This window comes from Phacochoerus africanus, chromosome 1, assembly GCF_016906955.1.
Source record: "Phacochoerus africanus isolate WHEZ1 chromosome 1, ROS_Pafr_v1, whole genome shotgun sequence".
Classification (NCBI taxonomy): Eukaryota; Metazoa; Chordata; class Mammalia; order Artiodactyla; family Suidae; genus Phacochoerus; species Phacochoerus africanus.
The window spans coordinates 211748909-211766214 of record NC_062544.1 but is presented as its reverse complement, the minus strand read 5'-3'; the positions used below and the strand labels follow the sequence as shown (position 1 = coordinate 211766214).

The window sequence follows — 17306 nt, the reverse complement described above, 5'->3', positions numbered from 1 at the left end:
CATATGCCCTGAGTGCAGTCCTAAACAAACAAACAAACAAAAAACCCACCAAACTTTTATGTAGCTAAGTAGTTTTTTTCCTATAATGATCTCTAGCAGCCCTAAATTCTCTGATTTAAAAAAGAAAAGATTTTTGAGATAGCAGTGAATTTTTTTTTTTTTTTTTTGGTGGGGGTGGGGGGCGGCTGTACCTGCAGCAGGTAAAAATTCCCAAGCCAGGGTTCAAACCTGTTCCACAGTTGCAGCCTGTGCCACAGCTGCGGTGGCAGCACTGGATCCTTAACCCACTGCACCACAAGGGAACTTCATCAGGGATATATATCAGAAATGCCTGGACCTCCACCCTTGCCCTACTGAGTGAGAATCTTCAGTGGAGGGCCCCATCACCTGTGGTTTTCGACAAAGCTTTACCTGTTTGGGAAGATCTGTGTTGCATATCTCTTGGGAAAAATTGTCTGTGCCTATCTTGTGTCTGGTAAACTGTGGCTGCGTAGTGGTAGATACGGAACTGGAGTCATACCATCATGAATTTTGATAATGCCTGAGAATTTGGCCTGGTTATGTTTTCCTATGGGGGGAAAAATCCAGACGTTGGCTGCAGTCTTTAGGCCACTTCAGCTATTATTCAAGCTTATTTAGATAGAATGCTAATTCTGATTGTTTTTGTTTTATATTCAGGATTGGTATGGAAGACTTTTATGAAAACCATAGTAGCATTATCACATTTTTCCCATAAGCATGGCTTTATATCTTCCGTATTACCCATGAAAACATTTCCTAAAGGACACTGCTAGGAGTAAGCTGGCATTGGGGTTCTGGGATGAAGAGCTTGGACTCAGTCTAAGCAGCAGGAGAATCTTAGCCGTAGATCTTTCTGAAGGTTCTTTGTGGTTTTTCTTCTGGACTGTGGTAGCCTTTTTCAGCCCATCTCTGAGGGACAGACTTCATTGTTTAACTGTTCCTTTCAGGAGCAAATCCCAAGATCTGATTGCTATAGCTCCTGCGTTCTCCTGCTTCGGGGACGTAGCCTACGTGTCTGGGGAGGCCTGGGTCGTCATGCGCAGCCCCATGATGCCCATGTCTTCCCGCTCCTTGTACAGTGCATGCCTTTCTCCACTAGCCACCATCTTGTTTCTCTTGATTTGGTCCTCATTCTTGCATGCCTATAGCATCTTTTATTTTTTCTACCAGTGAATTATATTGCGTTTGAGGATATGTGTGAGATGCTTGAATTTGTAAACTAAAAGACCTGTGCTTGCATATAGTATTTTTTTGTATATGTTATTTGCGGGGAGGGGAAGGATAAGAAGAAAATAGAAGTCTAATTACAGTGGAGGGGGGAATCCTTGGTGTTCCTTGTGACTTAATTTATTTTTAAAATTATAACAGGTGTATATTGCTTTTAATATGGGTGTGAGGATTTTTTTTAAAACGTACATTAATGTAAAAAGAATACTATTCAACTGTGATTTTGTTTGCAGTGGAATTAGTTTTAATTTTATTGCTTGCCTCCACTTTCCACAGGTACGAAATGATGGATTTAACTGTGTGTGTGTGTGTGTGTGTGTGTGTCTGTATTGCATGCATTGCCTTCAGCAGGATCATCTGGACAAAGCCTATATGGTTCTGCCTTTTTTTTTAAGTCAGCATTCACCATTAGCCCTTTTCTGTGATCCTTTAACACTAATTGCTGTAAAATACAAAGTGACAGCTTTCAGATTGATTTAGGAACAGCAATTCTTAGATTGAAGAAGGTAAACACCTTGGGGAAAAGATAGATCCAAGTAGTAAACCATCACCTCAAATTAAATATTAAGGTTGGTCATGTATGTGCCTTTACTAGAAAGGAATTATTTGTTATTTGAATCACCCAGAGTCCCTGTGTCTAGTCTTCTTCTGTATCCTGATGCTAGATGTTTTCTTGTGGACCTCCTTTAAGATGATGGTAATAACTCTTTTTAGCTATGACCGTAAAAGAGGCTACTAGATTAATAATCTTTAGAATCTCTACTCCACCCACCCACTCGCCCACTTCTAATCTCACGTAGCCTGCTTGTGACAACCACCGTTTTTGCCTTCCGATTCTTGGTAATGGTGCAGCTTACTGTGTTTTGTTGACAAAGTAAACTAGAGGGCCTTTAAAAGCACCTCGTTATTATTCATCACTGCTCAGGGCTCTGCCACTTCCCACCCCCAGGTTTGACGGAGAGAGTACTAGGTTCCTGGTGGTCGTCTCAATGTGAGACCTACCAAGTCAGGGTATGAAAAACTTATAGAGAGTTTTCATTTTAAAGCATTTTTGCTCTTCTCAATTGGCCAATTTGGAAACCTGTGTTTCAGGATCCATGTTACAGCAAGTTTGCCTGTCTTGATCAAGAAGATATTTTGAGTATTAACACTAGAAGGCCTGTCTCACTTATTTTATGCTTCCATTTTGCTTCCTTGAACAATGCCAGGGTTAGGGTCTCTGACCTTTCCCTGTAGTCGAAAGTCTGCTATAATTTGTATAATTTATGGGCCCTCCAGGATTCCCCTATGTCTGCAGATTCAACCAGTCATGGACTGTATAGTACTATAGTATTTACTACTTAAAAAAAAATCCACATGTAAGTGGACCTGCACAGTTCTACCTGTGTTCAGGGGTCAGCTTTTCCTTGGTTGAGATTGGACCTGGTTGTAGCCTGGGTTATATGTTGTTGATGGCAAAACAAAACAACCTGGGATTTAAATTTTGCTTTGGAGACGCAACAGCCAAAATAAAGAAATGACTATTCTTCAGAGGTGAATATAATTCCAGGCTCAGTATAGTTATTTAGTTTTATTTCATTTATTTCCAATTTCAGTTAAGACGAATTCTGAGAGCCTATTACTGAATTTACATATTTGTACAATAAGCAGGAACTCTGCTTTCTCATTCTCCAAGTACTCTGTATCTAAGATCAGATTCATTAAAAACTTCGGGATTGATCAGAAAGATTTCCGTGACACAGAGCTTTTTATAATGAAATAATACTAAGAAATAGTACTTGCATTTTACCTTTCTGTGTACCTCTCTCAGCTGTGGAGCACCAAGGGGAAACCATCATTATAAAATAAAATTGTTTTTTGTATTTAATGAGAATATGGTTTTAAAAGAAGTGATTGACATTAAACATGATCTAAGTTCTGATTTTGACCTAACAGTATTTACATAATGTTTTGAAAGGTGATATTAGCAGTAACAGTGGGGAGTTCCCATCATGGTGCAGCAGAAATGAATCCAACTAGGAACCATGAGGTGGTGGGTTCCCTCCCTGGCCTCGCTCAGTGGGTTAAGGATCTGGCGTTGCCGTGAGCTGTGGTGTAGGTCGCAGACAAAGCTTGGGTCTAGGATTGCTATGGCTGTGGCGGAGGCCAGTGGCTGTAGCTCTGATTTGACCCCTAGCCTGGGAATCTCCATATGCTGCAGGTGTGGCCCTAAAAAGACAACAAACAAACAAAACAAAAAACAGTAACAGTGGTGTTTTTACACCATTTTCTTCCAAAAAAGATCAGGTGGTTAAGTCACTAGAAGCAATAGTACCAAAACATAGCTTGGGATAGAATGTGAGAGTTTTCATATTAAATATTAAAAATGTTTTCTCTTTCTGAATAGTTTGAAGTTACTATTAATACATTAAGATGTTTTATGTTTGTTATAGAATCACTGACTGCAGATATGCAAGTGATTTTTAAAAATGTATCTGTATACAAGAGGAGATCAGTGCATAGAACTAAGTAAAATGAAGTAAAGTACATGGATAATTTGATAATCTGTTAAAAAATGTTCCTAAATAATTGAAAGCTGACTTCTTTCAAAATGTGTTTTGTTTTGTTTTGTTTTCCATGTTCAAGAAGTCCTTTCCTCTTATTTTTCTGTGGTAGTAAACTGTGCTTTAACAAACCTGTTATAAACAGCAGCTCTTAATCTAACATGTGGTGTTCTTTTTCCTTATTTTCTTAGGAGTCCGTGGATTGGTGGGGAAAATGCTGCTTGTCTTGGGCCCTGAACTGTAGAAAGAGGATGCCAAAAGCCAAGTACATGTATCTGGCTCAGGAGCTCTTGGTTGATCCGGAATGGCCACCAAAACCTCAAACAACAACAGAAGCTAAAGCTTTAGTAAAGGGGAATGGATCATGTCAGATCATCACCATAACGTAGCAGTGAATTCGGTCTCAGTGGTATTCCAGTAGCAGTATTGAAGGAAGTGTAAATGTAAGACTTTATCTGATCCTGTGTGTTGGAATGGCACCCTTTAAATTTATGTCCCTTCTGATACAGGGGCTGACTTGAGAGGTTTTTGTTTTGGGGTTTTTTGTTTTTGTTTTTTAACAAAACAAACAAAAAGAGATTGGCCTGTCAGTGAAATTAATAATCTCTAAGATCCTATACCTTCATTCAGTAACTAAATATTCTTTATATTTCCACAATTTTCTTCATCGTCACCCTCAGTGACACTCTACAGGGTACAGAAGAAAGTTGGTATTTGGAAGGTTTTCAGACATTAGTTTCTAAAGACTTAGTTTATGCCTTTAAATTTATTTTCACAGCCTCTTTATTAGAAAAGGTCATCACTTATATACAGGCCCTAAATTTGTGATTGAGAGATAAAATGGGTGTAAATTAGCCTCCAGTGAAAATAGGTAGAAAACCTGTATTCATTTGATTTCAGTATTTCTCCCAAAGAAAACTGTATACATAAACCAGTTCCCTTTGATAGCCTAGGGTTAGGAGTGAGTTTTATGGTGTTGCTTATAGAACAACTCAGGTAATTTCCATTTATGATTTTATGTTTTCTGTACAACTGCCTGGGTTTTATTTTTCTAAACAGCAAGGTGCTTCACTGCCTTCAAGAGATGTCCCTCAAAGCTATTAAATGGATCTTATGCTATGTCTGGTGTCAGTAGTATAATTTGCTTTAGTTAAATGTTGTAGGACCTTTTCAGTAGGAAAAAAAGCTTATATCTTTTGGCAGTAGATGTGGATCTGTCCTTCTAATATCTTTTCATACCTGTTACTTTCCTCTCAGGTTTTATATTATTTTAAATGTCTTTATTTTCTTCTGTGTCTTTAATTATGTAAAGACATAGGATTATAGGATTTTGTCCTTTTTTTTTAATTTATTTGAGTTATAATTTTACTCCTAAAATTTTAAAGGTTTGATGTATGTCTGTCCTATCAACAATGAGGCTTAAAAAAATGAGTGGTTTTGAAATGAGTGCTCTTTTTCAAAGCAAAAATGAACTTGATGAAGTTTGTTTTATACCATTAGGTGGCGCCAGAGGTCAGAGTTTACCTGTTTTGGATTGGATGAGCATATTTGGCTGTGGAAATTTCTGGGAGGAAAAAAATTGAAATAAAGTTAGAAAATAGACATTCATTGATCAAAAGAAATGTGAAAAATATTTTTTACCTTTCAGTTTTGCCTGGTTAACATTTAAATTCTAAACAAAATTAAGATAACTTAAAAATGCTTTTATAGGTAAGATATAGCCATTTGGCAAAGCCCAAAATTCTCATAAGCAAGAAAACTGGTATTGCTGTAAAATGGGCACTAAACTACTAAAACTCTGTGATACTATCCTGTGTTCTTCCTTAATCAGTAGCATGCTTGTGCTTTCCACTTCTAGCTGATCATTATTTTCCTGATGTATATTTACCAAATTGATCAAATGTTACCCAGAACTGTAGAACCATATGGTTCTCATTTTTTATGCTGCAGAGACCTGATGATGTTTGGTAACTGCAGAGAAATGTAAGTTACACTCAGGATCACTGTTATTGCTATGGCCACTGATGATTTTTTACACAAATATAATTGAAGTTTTCCATCAAAAAGTATGATACTGTATTAATACACACTAGATGATAAGAACAGTTGTTCCACGAATGATTCTATGAAGCTATGCATCTTAGACCTCTTGAGCTGTGAATTAGCACTGTTTTCTATAGTTATTCTCACGATCATTTTATAATTTTATAATTTCCATTAAATTTCCAGTGTGTTTGTCTTCGGTGATCTCCCAGAACTGTAAACTTTCTTCTTTGACTTAAATACTGAAGCATATAATTAAAGCAATTGCTAAGTAGCAGCTTAAAACTCCAAGTATCAGATTGTATTTAACATCTTTAGGAGCGTGATCGTAAAGAGCTCTATTTTTGACACCCTCCCCCCTTTTTTAACATTTAGATTTTATAAGGGTTTTATATCACATCTGTCCATATTTTCAAAGGAATGAGGTTTTTAGGTAGGTTTAGACACAGTGAGTCGTTCAAGTGATAATAGATGGCTTCCAGAGTGTGGTTTGAAGACTGTCTGTGAATCCAGGTGGGGGTCTCAGCAGTGCCATGGAGAGACAGAGTCCTCTCTGTAGGTCGCCATCACGTAGTCATTTTGATCCTGAATTTCACATTAAATTATTTGAGTGTATACAGACCTAAATTTTAAAATCTGTACATATATTATTTTGATGTATTAAGATTAATAAATATTGCTTATTTAAATTTTATTTATGCACATACTTATAAAGGACAGGAATGTCCAGGAAAGTAATTAATTGTTAAATAATATGTAACTTTTTAACTTTTTAAAGAAATAACAAGATTTTTAATGTGTGTCTCCCTCAGGGTTGTTTAAAGTTGTTTTTTTTTCTCCCTAAAATACAAATAGTGGTAACTATATGTTTTGTATCTTCTAGCATCAACTGCTGTAAAGCAATGCTGCAAATAATGCTTGAATAAAAATGGCTAAGCCAACAACAAAATAAATACTTTTTATATTAGTTTTATAATCCTTACATTCGACAGCTTTCCAAATTGTACTTATATTTAAACAAAACTGTTGCAGTTTTTACTATTTATTTTGTCTCCCATGTTTATGAAAATACTGCACAGTTCCAAAGGCATGGTCACCTATATTGGCATTTATGTAATGTACTCTGTTCCCCCAACGGCTGTGGAGCCAGTATCCAGAGAAGAGCAAAATTCAAGCTGTAGAAAACATTCTAAGATTTCATGCATGCAGTTTTGACATATCTGAAAATAGATTTTTGTATATTTATGGTGGGAGGTGGTTGGGAACTTTTAACAGAATATTAATTTTTTGTACAGTCTGTGGGCATTTACACATATTTTTAATGTATTAAGATTTGGTAATTATGTGCACATTAAATTAATAAAATAGTGACTTCCTGTTATGATTTGTGAATTCCCTAAGACTTTGGATTTTTTTAAAGTAACTTTATATCAGAAATGATACTGCATCTTTATATTTTTAAAACTGTATTGCTGCTCAAGAATGGTACCCTGATGTCAAAAAGGCATAAACTCAGAATTGTATATTCAGCACTGTAAATACCTTATGAAATTTTTTTGAGGGAAGCTGTTCAAAATAAAGACTTAAATCAATGGTATAACATTTGCATGTGTGTCTTCATACATTTGTTTGCTTTTTAGTTGCACAAATTACTGCCTCTCGATTTATTTCCCTGCTTCATACTACCTCCATTTCCTTTTTTTTTTTAAACTTCGAAGTTTCAAGAAAATCATACAACTTTCCACATGTCACATCATATCGGTGACCATCACATGGAAACCCATCAGTCAGAGTGTAGAGCCAAATTTTCAATATCAGGTGGTCTGAAGGAAATGGTGAAATATAAGACTAGGGCCCCCCCCCCCTTTTTTTTTTTTTGCTTTTTAGGGCCACTCCCAGGCGAGGGATCATATTGATTGGAGCTACACCTGCTGGCCTACACCACAGCCACAGCAAGGCAGGATCCGAGCCTCATCTGCGACCTACACCACAGCTCATGGGAACGCCAGATCTTTAACCCTCTGAGTGAGGCCAGGGATTGAACCTGCAACTTCATGGTTACTAGTCAGATTCGTTTCCACTGAGTCACTATGGAAACTCCAAGACTAGGGACTTATTAATAGTTGGGTTTTCAACCAAAAATTAATGCCATGTAAGCCATGGTAAGTTTGAGGTGAAGAGACATCTGTGGATGCAAAACCAGCATTCCCTAGAGCGGGAAACCTTGGAGCTAGCTACTGGTCATGGAAATCCCAGAGAGGGGAGGGTGTGCTGGGCCTTGCGCTCGGGTGGGAGGTGTTTCTTGTATCATGTGTCCTCTGCAGGAGACATGTGTTCTCTGCCGTGGGCCATGTTGATGGTTGGGTAGTGTGAGGCTTTGTTTGAGCCCAAATTCTTTCCATTCACTACTGGTTGTTTAGTGAGTGGTCATGTTCCCTGCACCAAGCCTGAGGGTTCTGGCCCAGTTCTACATGCCTCCCTCTTCGCCTCCGTCACTACCAGGTGCCATGTTGCAGGGAAGGACAGGATGTTCTAGAATTTGAATGAGACTGTCCCTGTTCAAGATGGAGTCATGGTTACTCCACAAGTACAGAGATCCTTGTTGTGCCCTGCCCTCAAAGTCTCCCCTACAGAGAGAAAAAGCATACCTCATCTGGGTAGACACCTGCTTTTGAAATGGCCAAACCCTGTAGACCAGGCTTCTGTGACTGATACGGAAGCTGCCACTTAGGACAGCAGATGCCTGACTTTTTTCCTGGATCCAAAATCCAAAAGGCCTGAGACACTGGAGCCATCAAACTTAAGTGCTCAAAGTACTTCTCAATACCTCATCAATTTGTTCAGCAGATGAACTCAGTGTTCCTCTACTCTGCAACTTCTGGGCCCAGAGTTCCCTTCTGGGGCCATCGTAATGTCCTCTCTTCAAAGAATAAAACTTGGAGGTAATTCTCATTGGAGGTCTTCTGGAGAAATAGGCTAAAGCAGCTTCAACAGAATTTGTCTTGAAGTCTTACCCTGATTATCCCACAGTACCTCTTTCCATGCCTCTGTCATGCTGGCTCCTGGCCTTTAATGGGCGCAGGGGCTTTCACTTGCTGTGACTGTGCATAGCCAACGGGTCTGCAGGGTAACTTCCAGTCTCTGGAATTACTTCCCTTGATCTGAGCGGAAAGACAGGCCTCCCACAATACCTGACGGGGGTGGCGGCTTTCCCTGTAGTTTAGGACTGCATGCCATAGAAGATCATTTCAGGAGTTCCCATTGTGGCTCAGTGGAAATGAATCTGACTAGTATCCATGAGGACGCAGGTTCAAACCCTGGCCTCGCTCAGTGGGTTATATAGGTCCAGCATGGCTGTGAGCTGTGGTGTAAGCCAGTGGCTACAGCTCTGATTCGAACCTTAGCCCTGGGAGCTTCCATATGTGGTGGGTGCGGCCCTAAAAAAAAAAATTATTTGAGTCAATTCAGCATTTAATGGGTTTTGACTGGATCTGGTTACACCAAAGGCTAACTGGATTTCAGTGGCTTTTCTATAACACGTGTCAATGTCAGTTTTGGGGGACTTTTTTTTCCCAACTGGGATAAAATAATTTCAGAACTACTGCTGTACCACTCCACTCAAAAAAAGTCCAGAGGTTGGAGTTCCCACTGTGGCTCAGTGGGTTAAGAACCCAACTAGTATCCATGAGAATGTGGGTTTGATCCCTGGCCTTGCTCAGTGGGTTAAGGATGTGGCTTTGCTGCGAGCTGCAGAGAGGTCACAGATGTGGCTTGGATCTGGTGTGGCTGTGGCGTAGGCCGGCAGCTTCAGCTCTGATTCGACTCCTAGCCTGGGAACTTCCATATGCCCTGGGAACAGTCCTAAAAAAAGAAAAAGAAAAAAAAATTCCAGAAGTTAATGTTTGTTCTTTTGGAATTCAAGCATTGACTTTCCCCAGTATTTTCTTTTTTGCTTTTTAGGGCCACACCTGCGGCATATGGAAATTCCCAGGCTAGAGGTCACATCAGAGCTGCACCTGTGGGCCTACAACCACAGTTACAGCAACCTGGATCCTTAACCCACTGAGTGAGGCTGGGGATCCAACCTGAATCCTCATGAATAATAGTCAGGTTCCATAACCTGCTGAGCCACAATGGGAACTCTCCCAATATTTTCTTTTCCTCGCTCTCTTTTTTTTTGTCTTTTTAGGGCTGCACCTGTGACACATGGAAGTTCCCAGGCTAGGGGTTAAATACACACACACATATATATGTGTGTATATGTATATATGTGTGTGTGTGTGCGTGTGTGTGCGTGTGTGTGTGTGTGTGTATATATATATATGTATGTATATATTAGTCCCTTCTTCCCTCAGAGCTATAATACCAGCACTGTCATAAATCCACATCTGATGAATGTGTGGATCTGATTCTGGGCTACTTGATGATCCCTGCACCAAAACCACACTGAAATAGAGAGCCTGAACATATCCAGTGTTTTACGGAGTGTGAAGAGATATTCTCATACTACATTGGTGGGAATGTAAATAGTGGCAAATTGTGGGGAGGAAAATTTAGTAATATCAACCAAATTTTTTTTCCACACCCTTGGCATGTGGAAGTTCCTGGGCCAGGGATCAAACCCATGCCACAGCAGCAACCGAGCACCTGTAGTGATAATGCCAGCTCCTTAACCCACTGTGCCACAAGGGAACTCCCCCAATTTTTAAATGTACATATTCTTTGTTCAGCAGTTCCACTGCTAAAAATAGATCCTATGGGTATGCTTATTAAGATGTGTACACAAAAACTTGTAATAGGAAAACAAAACCTAATGACTAACAATAGGGGACTAGTCATTTAAATTATAATACATCCACGCAATAGGATACCTTTGCAGACTGTGTATGTGTGTATATATGTTATATATATGTGTATGTATAAATGTGTGTGTGTAGAAATAGATGGTTAGAACAGCTGGTTGTCCTAATGGAAAAAAAAACTACTTTACTCACATTATACATAAAAATCAATTCTAGATGGATTAAAGACTTAAGTGCGAAGGACAAAACTCTAAAATGTAATAAGGTGTCACAGGAGAATACTTTTCTGGCTTGAGAGAAGAGGAATTACTTCGATAGACACAAAAACACAAACCATAAAAGATGAATAACTTCCCATTTTGAGACATCTATCCATCAAAAGACATAAAGTGGGTGAAAAGAAATCTGTGACACCTACAACCAGCAAAAGATTAGTATCCAGAATCTATAACGAATGACTACAATTCTGTTTTTTAAAGACATAACATACATATTTTGCATGTAGAAAAATGGTCAAAAGAAAAGAACCCCGATTTCTCAGAACATGAAGCACAAGTGGCCCTTAAAAATATGAAAAGATGGGAGTACCTGTTGTGGCTCAGCCAGTTAAGAACACAACGTAGTGTCCCTGAAGATGCAGGTTTGATCCCCGGCCTCAATCAGTGAGTTAAGGATCCGTCATTGCCGCAAAGCTGTGGCAGAGGTCACAGATGTGGCTCCGATCTGGTGTTTCTGTGGCTGTGGCATAGGCCAGCAGATGCAGCTCGTCTGCAGCTCATTCAAACACCCTGACCTGAGAATTTCTATATGCCTCAGGTCCAGTCATAAAAAGAAATAAAAATGAAAAAATGCTCAAGTTCATCATTAAATAGGGAAATGAAAAATTAAAACCACACCAAAGCATTTCATATGGATGGCAAAAACTAAATTTAAAAAATCAATTCCAAGGGGCGGGCAGAGATTCGGAATTACAAGAACAATCATACATGGTAGGTGGCATCACATGTTGGCATCACTACTTTGGAAAGCAGTTTCACATTCCTCTGTTAAATTGAACATGTAACCACCCTTCAGCCCAGCAAGACAATTATGGAACACATATGAGAAGGTTCTTAGCTTTATTATTCCTAAAAGGAGGAGAGGGGAACTGGAGTAAGACTGGAGCAAAGTGGCCAAAAAAGGAAGACCTGAAGGCAATGTTGGCCCAACCAGGAACGTGGCTGCTGCAGTGATCCAGCTGTGTCACTACTGGACACACATCACAGAGTCACGCGGTGCCATCTATGGAGGAACTTTTCTCCCTCCTGCTCTTATCATTTGGCTTTGGCAGTAGGGCTTAGGTGATATATGGTCTCTTTTTCAGAATTTGGGTCTATTGGTCGGTACAAACCAGAATATGCCCTCTGAGATAGGCTTCTTTCCATGATGTTTATTCTGGGAAAGGCTTTATCCTCAGGATGCAAGGGTTCCTCTCCTTTCCTTTGGAAAGTGCCGAATCACATGCAAAGCTCTGAGCCTTTCAGTTGCTTTGGGAAGAAGCAGCACCATTTCAGGTAAGGACAGCTACTCTAAAATTTGGTAGGAGCAATCGGAAGATTTGGCTAGTTTGTGTGTGTATAAGAAACAAAATTTAGTATAAGAAGTGATTTGTGGAGTTCCCGTCGTGGCGCAGTGGTTAACGAATCCGACTAGGAACCATGAGGTTGTGGGTTCGGTCCCTGCCCTTGCTCAGTGGGTTAACGATCCGGCGTTGCCGTGAGCTGTGGTGTAGGTTGCAGACGCGGCTCGGATCCTGCGTTGCTGTGGCTCTGGCGTAGGCCGGTGGCTACAGCTCCGATTTGACCCCTAGCCTGGGAACCTCCATATGCCGCGGGAGCGGCCCAAAGAAATAGCAAAAAAAAAAAAAAAAAAAAAAAAAGTGATTTGTGTAAAATTACATTTGGGAAACATTGTTTGGGCAGATTAGTATCAGTGTGTATTTCACAGATAATTCAATGCCACAAATCCTAATGTTTAATTAAGCATCTTAGAAATGATAGCTCACGTCTGGCTCAGTCAGAAATACTACTCTCAAATTCTACCTCTGTGTCCCCAGTTAAGTTACTGAAGCTCTCTGTGCCTTAGTTCCAACATCATTTGGGGATAATGATATTAATTTAGACGGAGAGCTGAGAACGATGTGTGGCATAAAGTGGCCGGTATTATTATCTACTCTTCTCTGTGTGCCGAATGGAGGGTGTTCACTATTTTGGGGTGTTCCTGTTTTCCTGGAGTAAGTTGGTACTGCAACTACAGCACAGTTGTGGTAAAAGGAATTCTCAGGTGCTGGTTGCTGCCGTTTTAACAGACTTTGCTGTTCCCTTCAGGACAGCAGGTAATCGCCACTCCTGGCTAAGTTATAAAGTCAAGAGCAGGGCTATTTTCACAATAAGCACAGCTCTGTGATGCTCATGAAGCTTGATTGTGAGGAAGATTCATTAGTTTTCTCTATGTAGAATTTTAAAGGTATTGGCTTTTCCAGAGCTTGAAAATGCTTTAATTTCAACGCTTTGAACTAAGAGTGGAAAATCAGTAAAACAAAAGAAAGAGACCTCCTAGTGTAGAAGGTATGTCTTTTCGCCACCCAGGAATATCCGCATTCCTAAAAAAAGAGGGAGACTTGTATCTGGGGCACATTCGAAGTCAGCGCTAATCCTGGCGACAGGATCATGCCTCTGCAGGGTTACAGGATCAAAATTCCAGCGTTTGCCCCTTGTGTGTTGCCCGTAGATCCGCGGAGATCTCCTTTTCAGACATGCTGAGGAGCGTTCTGCTGTGCGCCGCGCTCGGGCTCCTGCGCGCCCAGCCCTTCCCCTGCCCACCCTCCTGCGTGTGCGTGTTCCGCGACGCGGCGCAGTGCTCGGGGAGCAGCGTGGCGCGCATCGCCGCGCTCAGCCTGCCCACCAACCTCACGCACCTTCTGCTCTTCCGAATGGGCCGCGGCGCCTTGCAGAACCACAGCTTCAGTGGTATGACCATCTTGCAGCGCCTGATGCTGTCCGACAGCCACGTTACGGCCATTGCCCCCGGCACTTTAAACGACCTGATACAGCTGAAAACTCTGAGGTTGTCGCGCAACAAGATCACTCATCTTCCAGGCGCGCTATTGGATAAGCTGGTGCTCCTGGAACAGTTGTTTTTGGACGGCAACGAACTCAAGAGTCTTGACCAAAACATGTTTCAGAAACTAGTTAGCCTGCAGGAACTCTTTTTGAACCAAAACCAATTCGCATTCCTTCCTGCTAGCCTCTTCGCACACCTGGAGAACCTGAAATTGTTGGATTTATCGGGAAATAATTTGACTCACTTGCCCAAGGGATTGTTTGGGGCCCAGGTTAAGCTTGAGAAGCTTCTCCTCCACTCGAACCAGCTCGTCTCTCTGGATTCAGGGCTGTTGGACAGCCTGCGTGCCCTGAAGGAGCTGCAGCTGGATAGCAATCACATCCGTTCCGTCGCACCCGGCGCCTTTGACAGGCTGCAAAGCCTGAGCTCTTTGACTCTTTCCAGAAACCGGCTCGAGTGTCTGCCCTCTGCTCTCTTTCTTCACTCGCGTAGTTTGACCTTCCTGACCCTGTTCGAGAACCCGCTGGAGGAACTCCCCGAGGTGCTTTTCGGGGAGATTTGCGGCCTGCGGGAACTTTGGCTGAACGGCACGCAGCTGCTCACCCTGCCCGCCGCCGTCTTCCGCAACCTGAGCGGCCTGCGGGTCCTGAGGGTGACGCTGAGCCCGCGGCTGAGCGCGCTCCCGGAGGACGCCTTCCGGGGCCTGGGCGAGCTGCGAGTGCTCGCCCTGAGTTCCAACGGCCTGGCCTCCCTCCCCGCCGGCTTGCTGCGCGGCCTCGGCCGGCTGCGCCACGTGTCGCTGCGCCGCAACCGGCTGCGGACCTTGCCCCGCGCGCTCTTCCACAACCTCAGCAGCCTGGCGGAGGTCCAGCTCGACCACAACCAGCTGGAGACCCTGCCCGGCGACATGTTTGAGGGTCTGCCGCAGCTGGCGGAGGTCCTGCTAGGGCACAATCCCTGGCGTTGCGACTGTGGCCTAAGGCCTTTTCTGGCGTGGCTGCGGCAGCACGCGGCCCTCGTGGGCCGGGCCGAGCCCCCGCTGTGTCACGGCCCCGGGCCACACGCTGGCCTGCCGCTCTGGGCCCTGCCAGCCGGCGACCCCGGCTGCCCGCGTCCCGGGAGTCCGCCTCCCCGCTCCCCTGCTCTCGGTTCCTCCGAAGGCCCCCGGCGGCCAGCCCTGCCCGCCGCTCCTCCCGGAGCTGCCCGGGGGCTTAACCGCTCAGAGCCCTGGGCGTGGCACCCGCAGGTGGCCGAAGGCCAAAGCCCAAACCATAGCCGGTTCTGGGGTCTTTATTTTCTGCTTTTAGCGGTTCAGGCCTTGATAACCGGGATCATCGTGTTTGCTATGATTAAACTCTGCAGGCTCTTTCGGAAATTAATCAGAGAGCGCGCTCTGGTTTGAGGCACTGGGCAAGCCTTGCAATTAATTAAAACGTGATAAGAGTATTGTCAGCAGGGCTCTGGGGAGAGTCCAGACCCGCTGCCTCTGTCTTCCTCTCCCTTCTTTTTCCTCCTCCTCTCTCACCTCCTTTCCTCCCTCCCTCCCTCCGTCTCTCCTTCCCCCTCTATTCTACCTCGCAGTCCCCCGCCCCCTCGCCCCCTAGTACCACTTACAGTCGTAAGTTGTGACTGCTTGTGGTGCCCTTTGTCTCCTCCTCCTCTGTGTGTCTGCCCCTCCCTGACCCCACTGAGGGGTCTTTTCAGTGTGTAGTGAGGGAGGGTGCAAAGGAGGCAGCCAGCCCCAGACAGACCAGGACCTGCCTCCCGCACCTGGCAGGTGTCTAGTAAACGTCTGTAAAATGAATGCCTAGAATGAATACGTGGGATCCAGCGATGACAGCTTTTCCTAGGAGAGAGGATGGATTGCTCTCTTCACCTACTTTTATTTGAAAAGCAGAATTCTTCCCGTTCTTTTCCTGTCCTGTTTCTTCTCACTTTAGGTATCTCCGACCCGTTGGGTTTTGAAGAGAACTCTGAACTCTCTCCATGCAGAGCGTATTTTCCGAGCAGGTCTGTGGGTTGACAGGCTGAAGGAGAGAAAACACAGCCTTCCCTCCAGGAGCTTGGCACCAGCGACAGCCGTTAGGGCAGGTCTGGGCTGAGCGCCAAGGAGCAGGGGAGGGGCGAGCCGGAGGGCCAGTGGGACCCGGGTGGAGGGAGGGATGGGGGCGGCGCTGCGGGAGGTCTAAGAGGCGGGCTGGGGGGCGACGCCGAGGGCGACTATCCGCAGGCGCGTGCCAGTGATGCCCTGCTCTGCTTGTTCACGTGGTCTGGGAGTTTCTACCAGCGTCCCCTAGGGGTGAAGTCTGTCATTTTGACCTGGGTTGTTTTGCATTTCCCGGAACTACATTACCTCATTTCACAAGCATTTACGGAGCTCCTGACTGTGACAGGTGTTCATGAATGTAATGATAAGCTTGGGTTCTAGTTTATTACGCTCGGATCACGTTCTCATTTATTCCAATTGAAAGCAGTAAAACCCTCGTTGCTTTAATTGGATGTCTGCTTGCAAGAAGCAGTGGTTAAAACATGGGCGGAGACACAGAAGCCCGTGGGTTCAGATCCCAGCTCCACCTACTAACTGCCTAGTACTGTGGCCAAGACACCTGAGTTGGCCAAGGCTTGGTTTCCTCACCCTGGAAAGGGATAAACAGTACTTACCTCTTAGGGTTGTTGTGAGAATTAAAGGCAATAAAGCATCTGATGACTTAGCCCAGTGCCCTGCATACAGTACATGCTCAACAAATGATAGCTCTTATTATTAAGGGCAAGCAATGATTACTGCTGTCATGATTTCTAAAGAAGAGCTTTGAACTAGTCTTTTTTGTGTGTACATAAAGGTGACAGCAAACAGGCTCAACTTGAAGATTACATTCAAGTTAGTCTTCGCCTGTGGGTGGTCTCAGCCCTGTGCTCTGTGCTCAGGGTCCAGAGAAAAGAGATCCTCCAGCAAGGAGCAGGAAGAGCTGGGGTCCTGGCATCTGTAGGCGTACTTGTCTTTCAAGGTCAGGTTCAAATGTCTCCTGAAGAGTCTTCCCTGAGTGCCCTGGAAGACTAAAGTGTTCCCTGCTGTGTGCCCCCTCCTAGGCTATCCACACTAGGCACTCTTCCCCCCCCATCTGTCCTGCCTACCCTTCACTCTCGGTGTGTGTGTGTGTGTTTATGTGTCTGCCTGTCTTATTTATTCTCATTGCTCCAAATTTTGAAACTACCTATAGCATAAAACTCAGACTTTCTTGATGGATATGGACTGTGGCCCTAACCACCATGTTTTCAGGTAAGGTACCTGGCTAGTTTCCTTACCTGCAGAGTGGAGGATAATAATGGTCCTTACCATCTTTGCTAGTGCCTATGGGGCTCAATAGAAGTTGGCTATTATTATGGTTAGTTCTTTCAGAACACACACCCGTGTTCTAGCATGTCTCAGTGCATTTACACACTTCCTTCATTCAACAAATATTAATTGAGTACCCCCCCTCCCCCGTACCAGGCACTCTTCTAAGTGGAGGGATAAAGCAGTGGATAAAACAAAGGCTGTACTTCCATGGGATTTATATTTTGGTCTCCC

General features: G+C 43.4%; 2 protein-coding genes across 8 annotated transcripts in view; both read left to right on the top strand.

Annotated features, from left to right (window-relative positions):
• ATP13A3 (ATPase 13A3) overlaps window positions 1-7431 on the top strand; it is an 83212-nt gene extending 75781 nt beyond the window's left edge. For 4 of the 7 annotated variants that reach the window (XM_047789065.1, XM_047789043.1, XM_047789047.1 and 1 more), the window contains one exon: window positions 3983-4149. In XM_047789065.1, the coding sequence (XP_047645021.1) occupies window positions 3983-4028 (46 nt within the window). In that variant the 3' untranslated portion in view covers window positions 4029-4149. Of the gene's footprint in view, window positions 1-3982 lie in introns of all 7 variants that reach the window. The other 3 variants (XM_047789071.1, XM_047789080.1, XM_047789054.1) reach the window with 1 other exon arrangement.
• A 5978-nt stretch (window positions 7432-13409) lies between these two features.
• Window positions 13410-15248, top strand: GP5 (glycoprotein V platelet). The gene has a single exon (XM_047755553.1). The coding sequence runs from the start codon at window positions 13431-13433 to the stop codon at window positions 15138-15140; it is 1710 nt and encodes a 569-aa protein (XP_047611509.1). The 5' UTR covers window positions 13410-13430; the 3' UTR covers window positions 15141-15248.
• The last annotated feature ends 2058 nt before the right edge of the window (window positions 15249-17306 follow it).

Coding starts and splice junctions, on each gene's coding strand:
- GP5 (XM_047755553.1), top strand. CDS start 13,431: ATGCTGAGGAGCGTTCTGCTGTGCGCCGCGCTCGGGCTCCTGCGCGCC.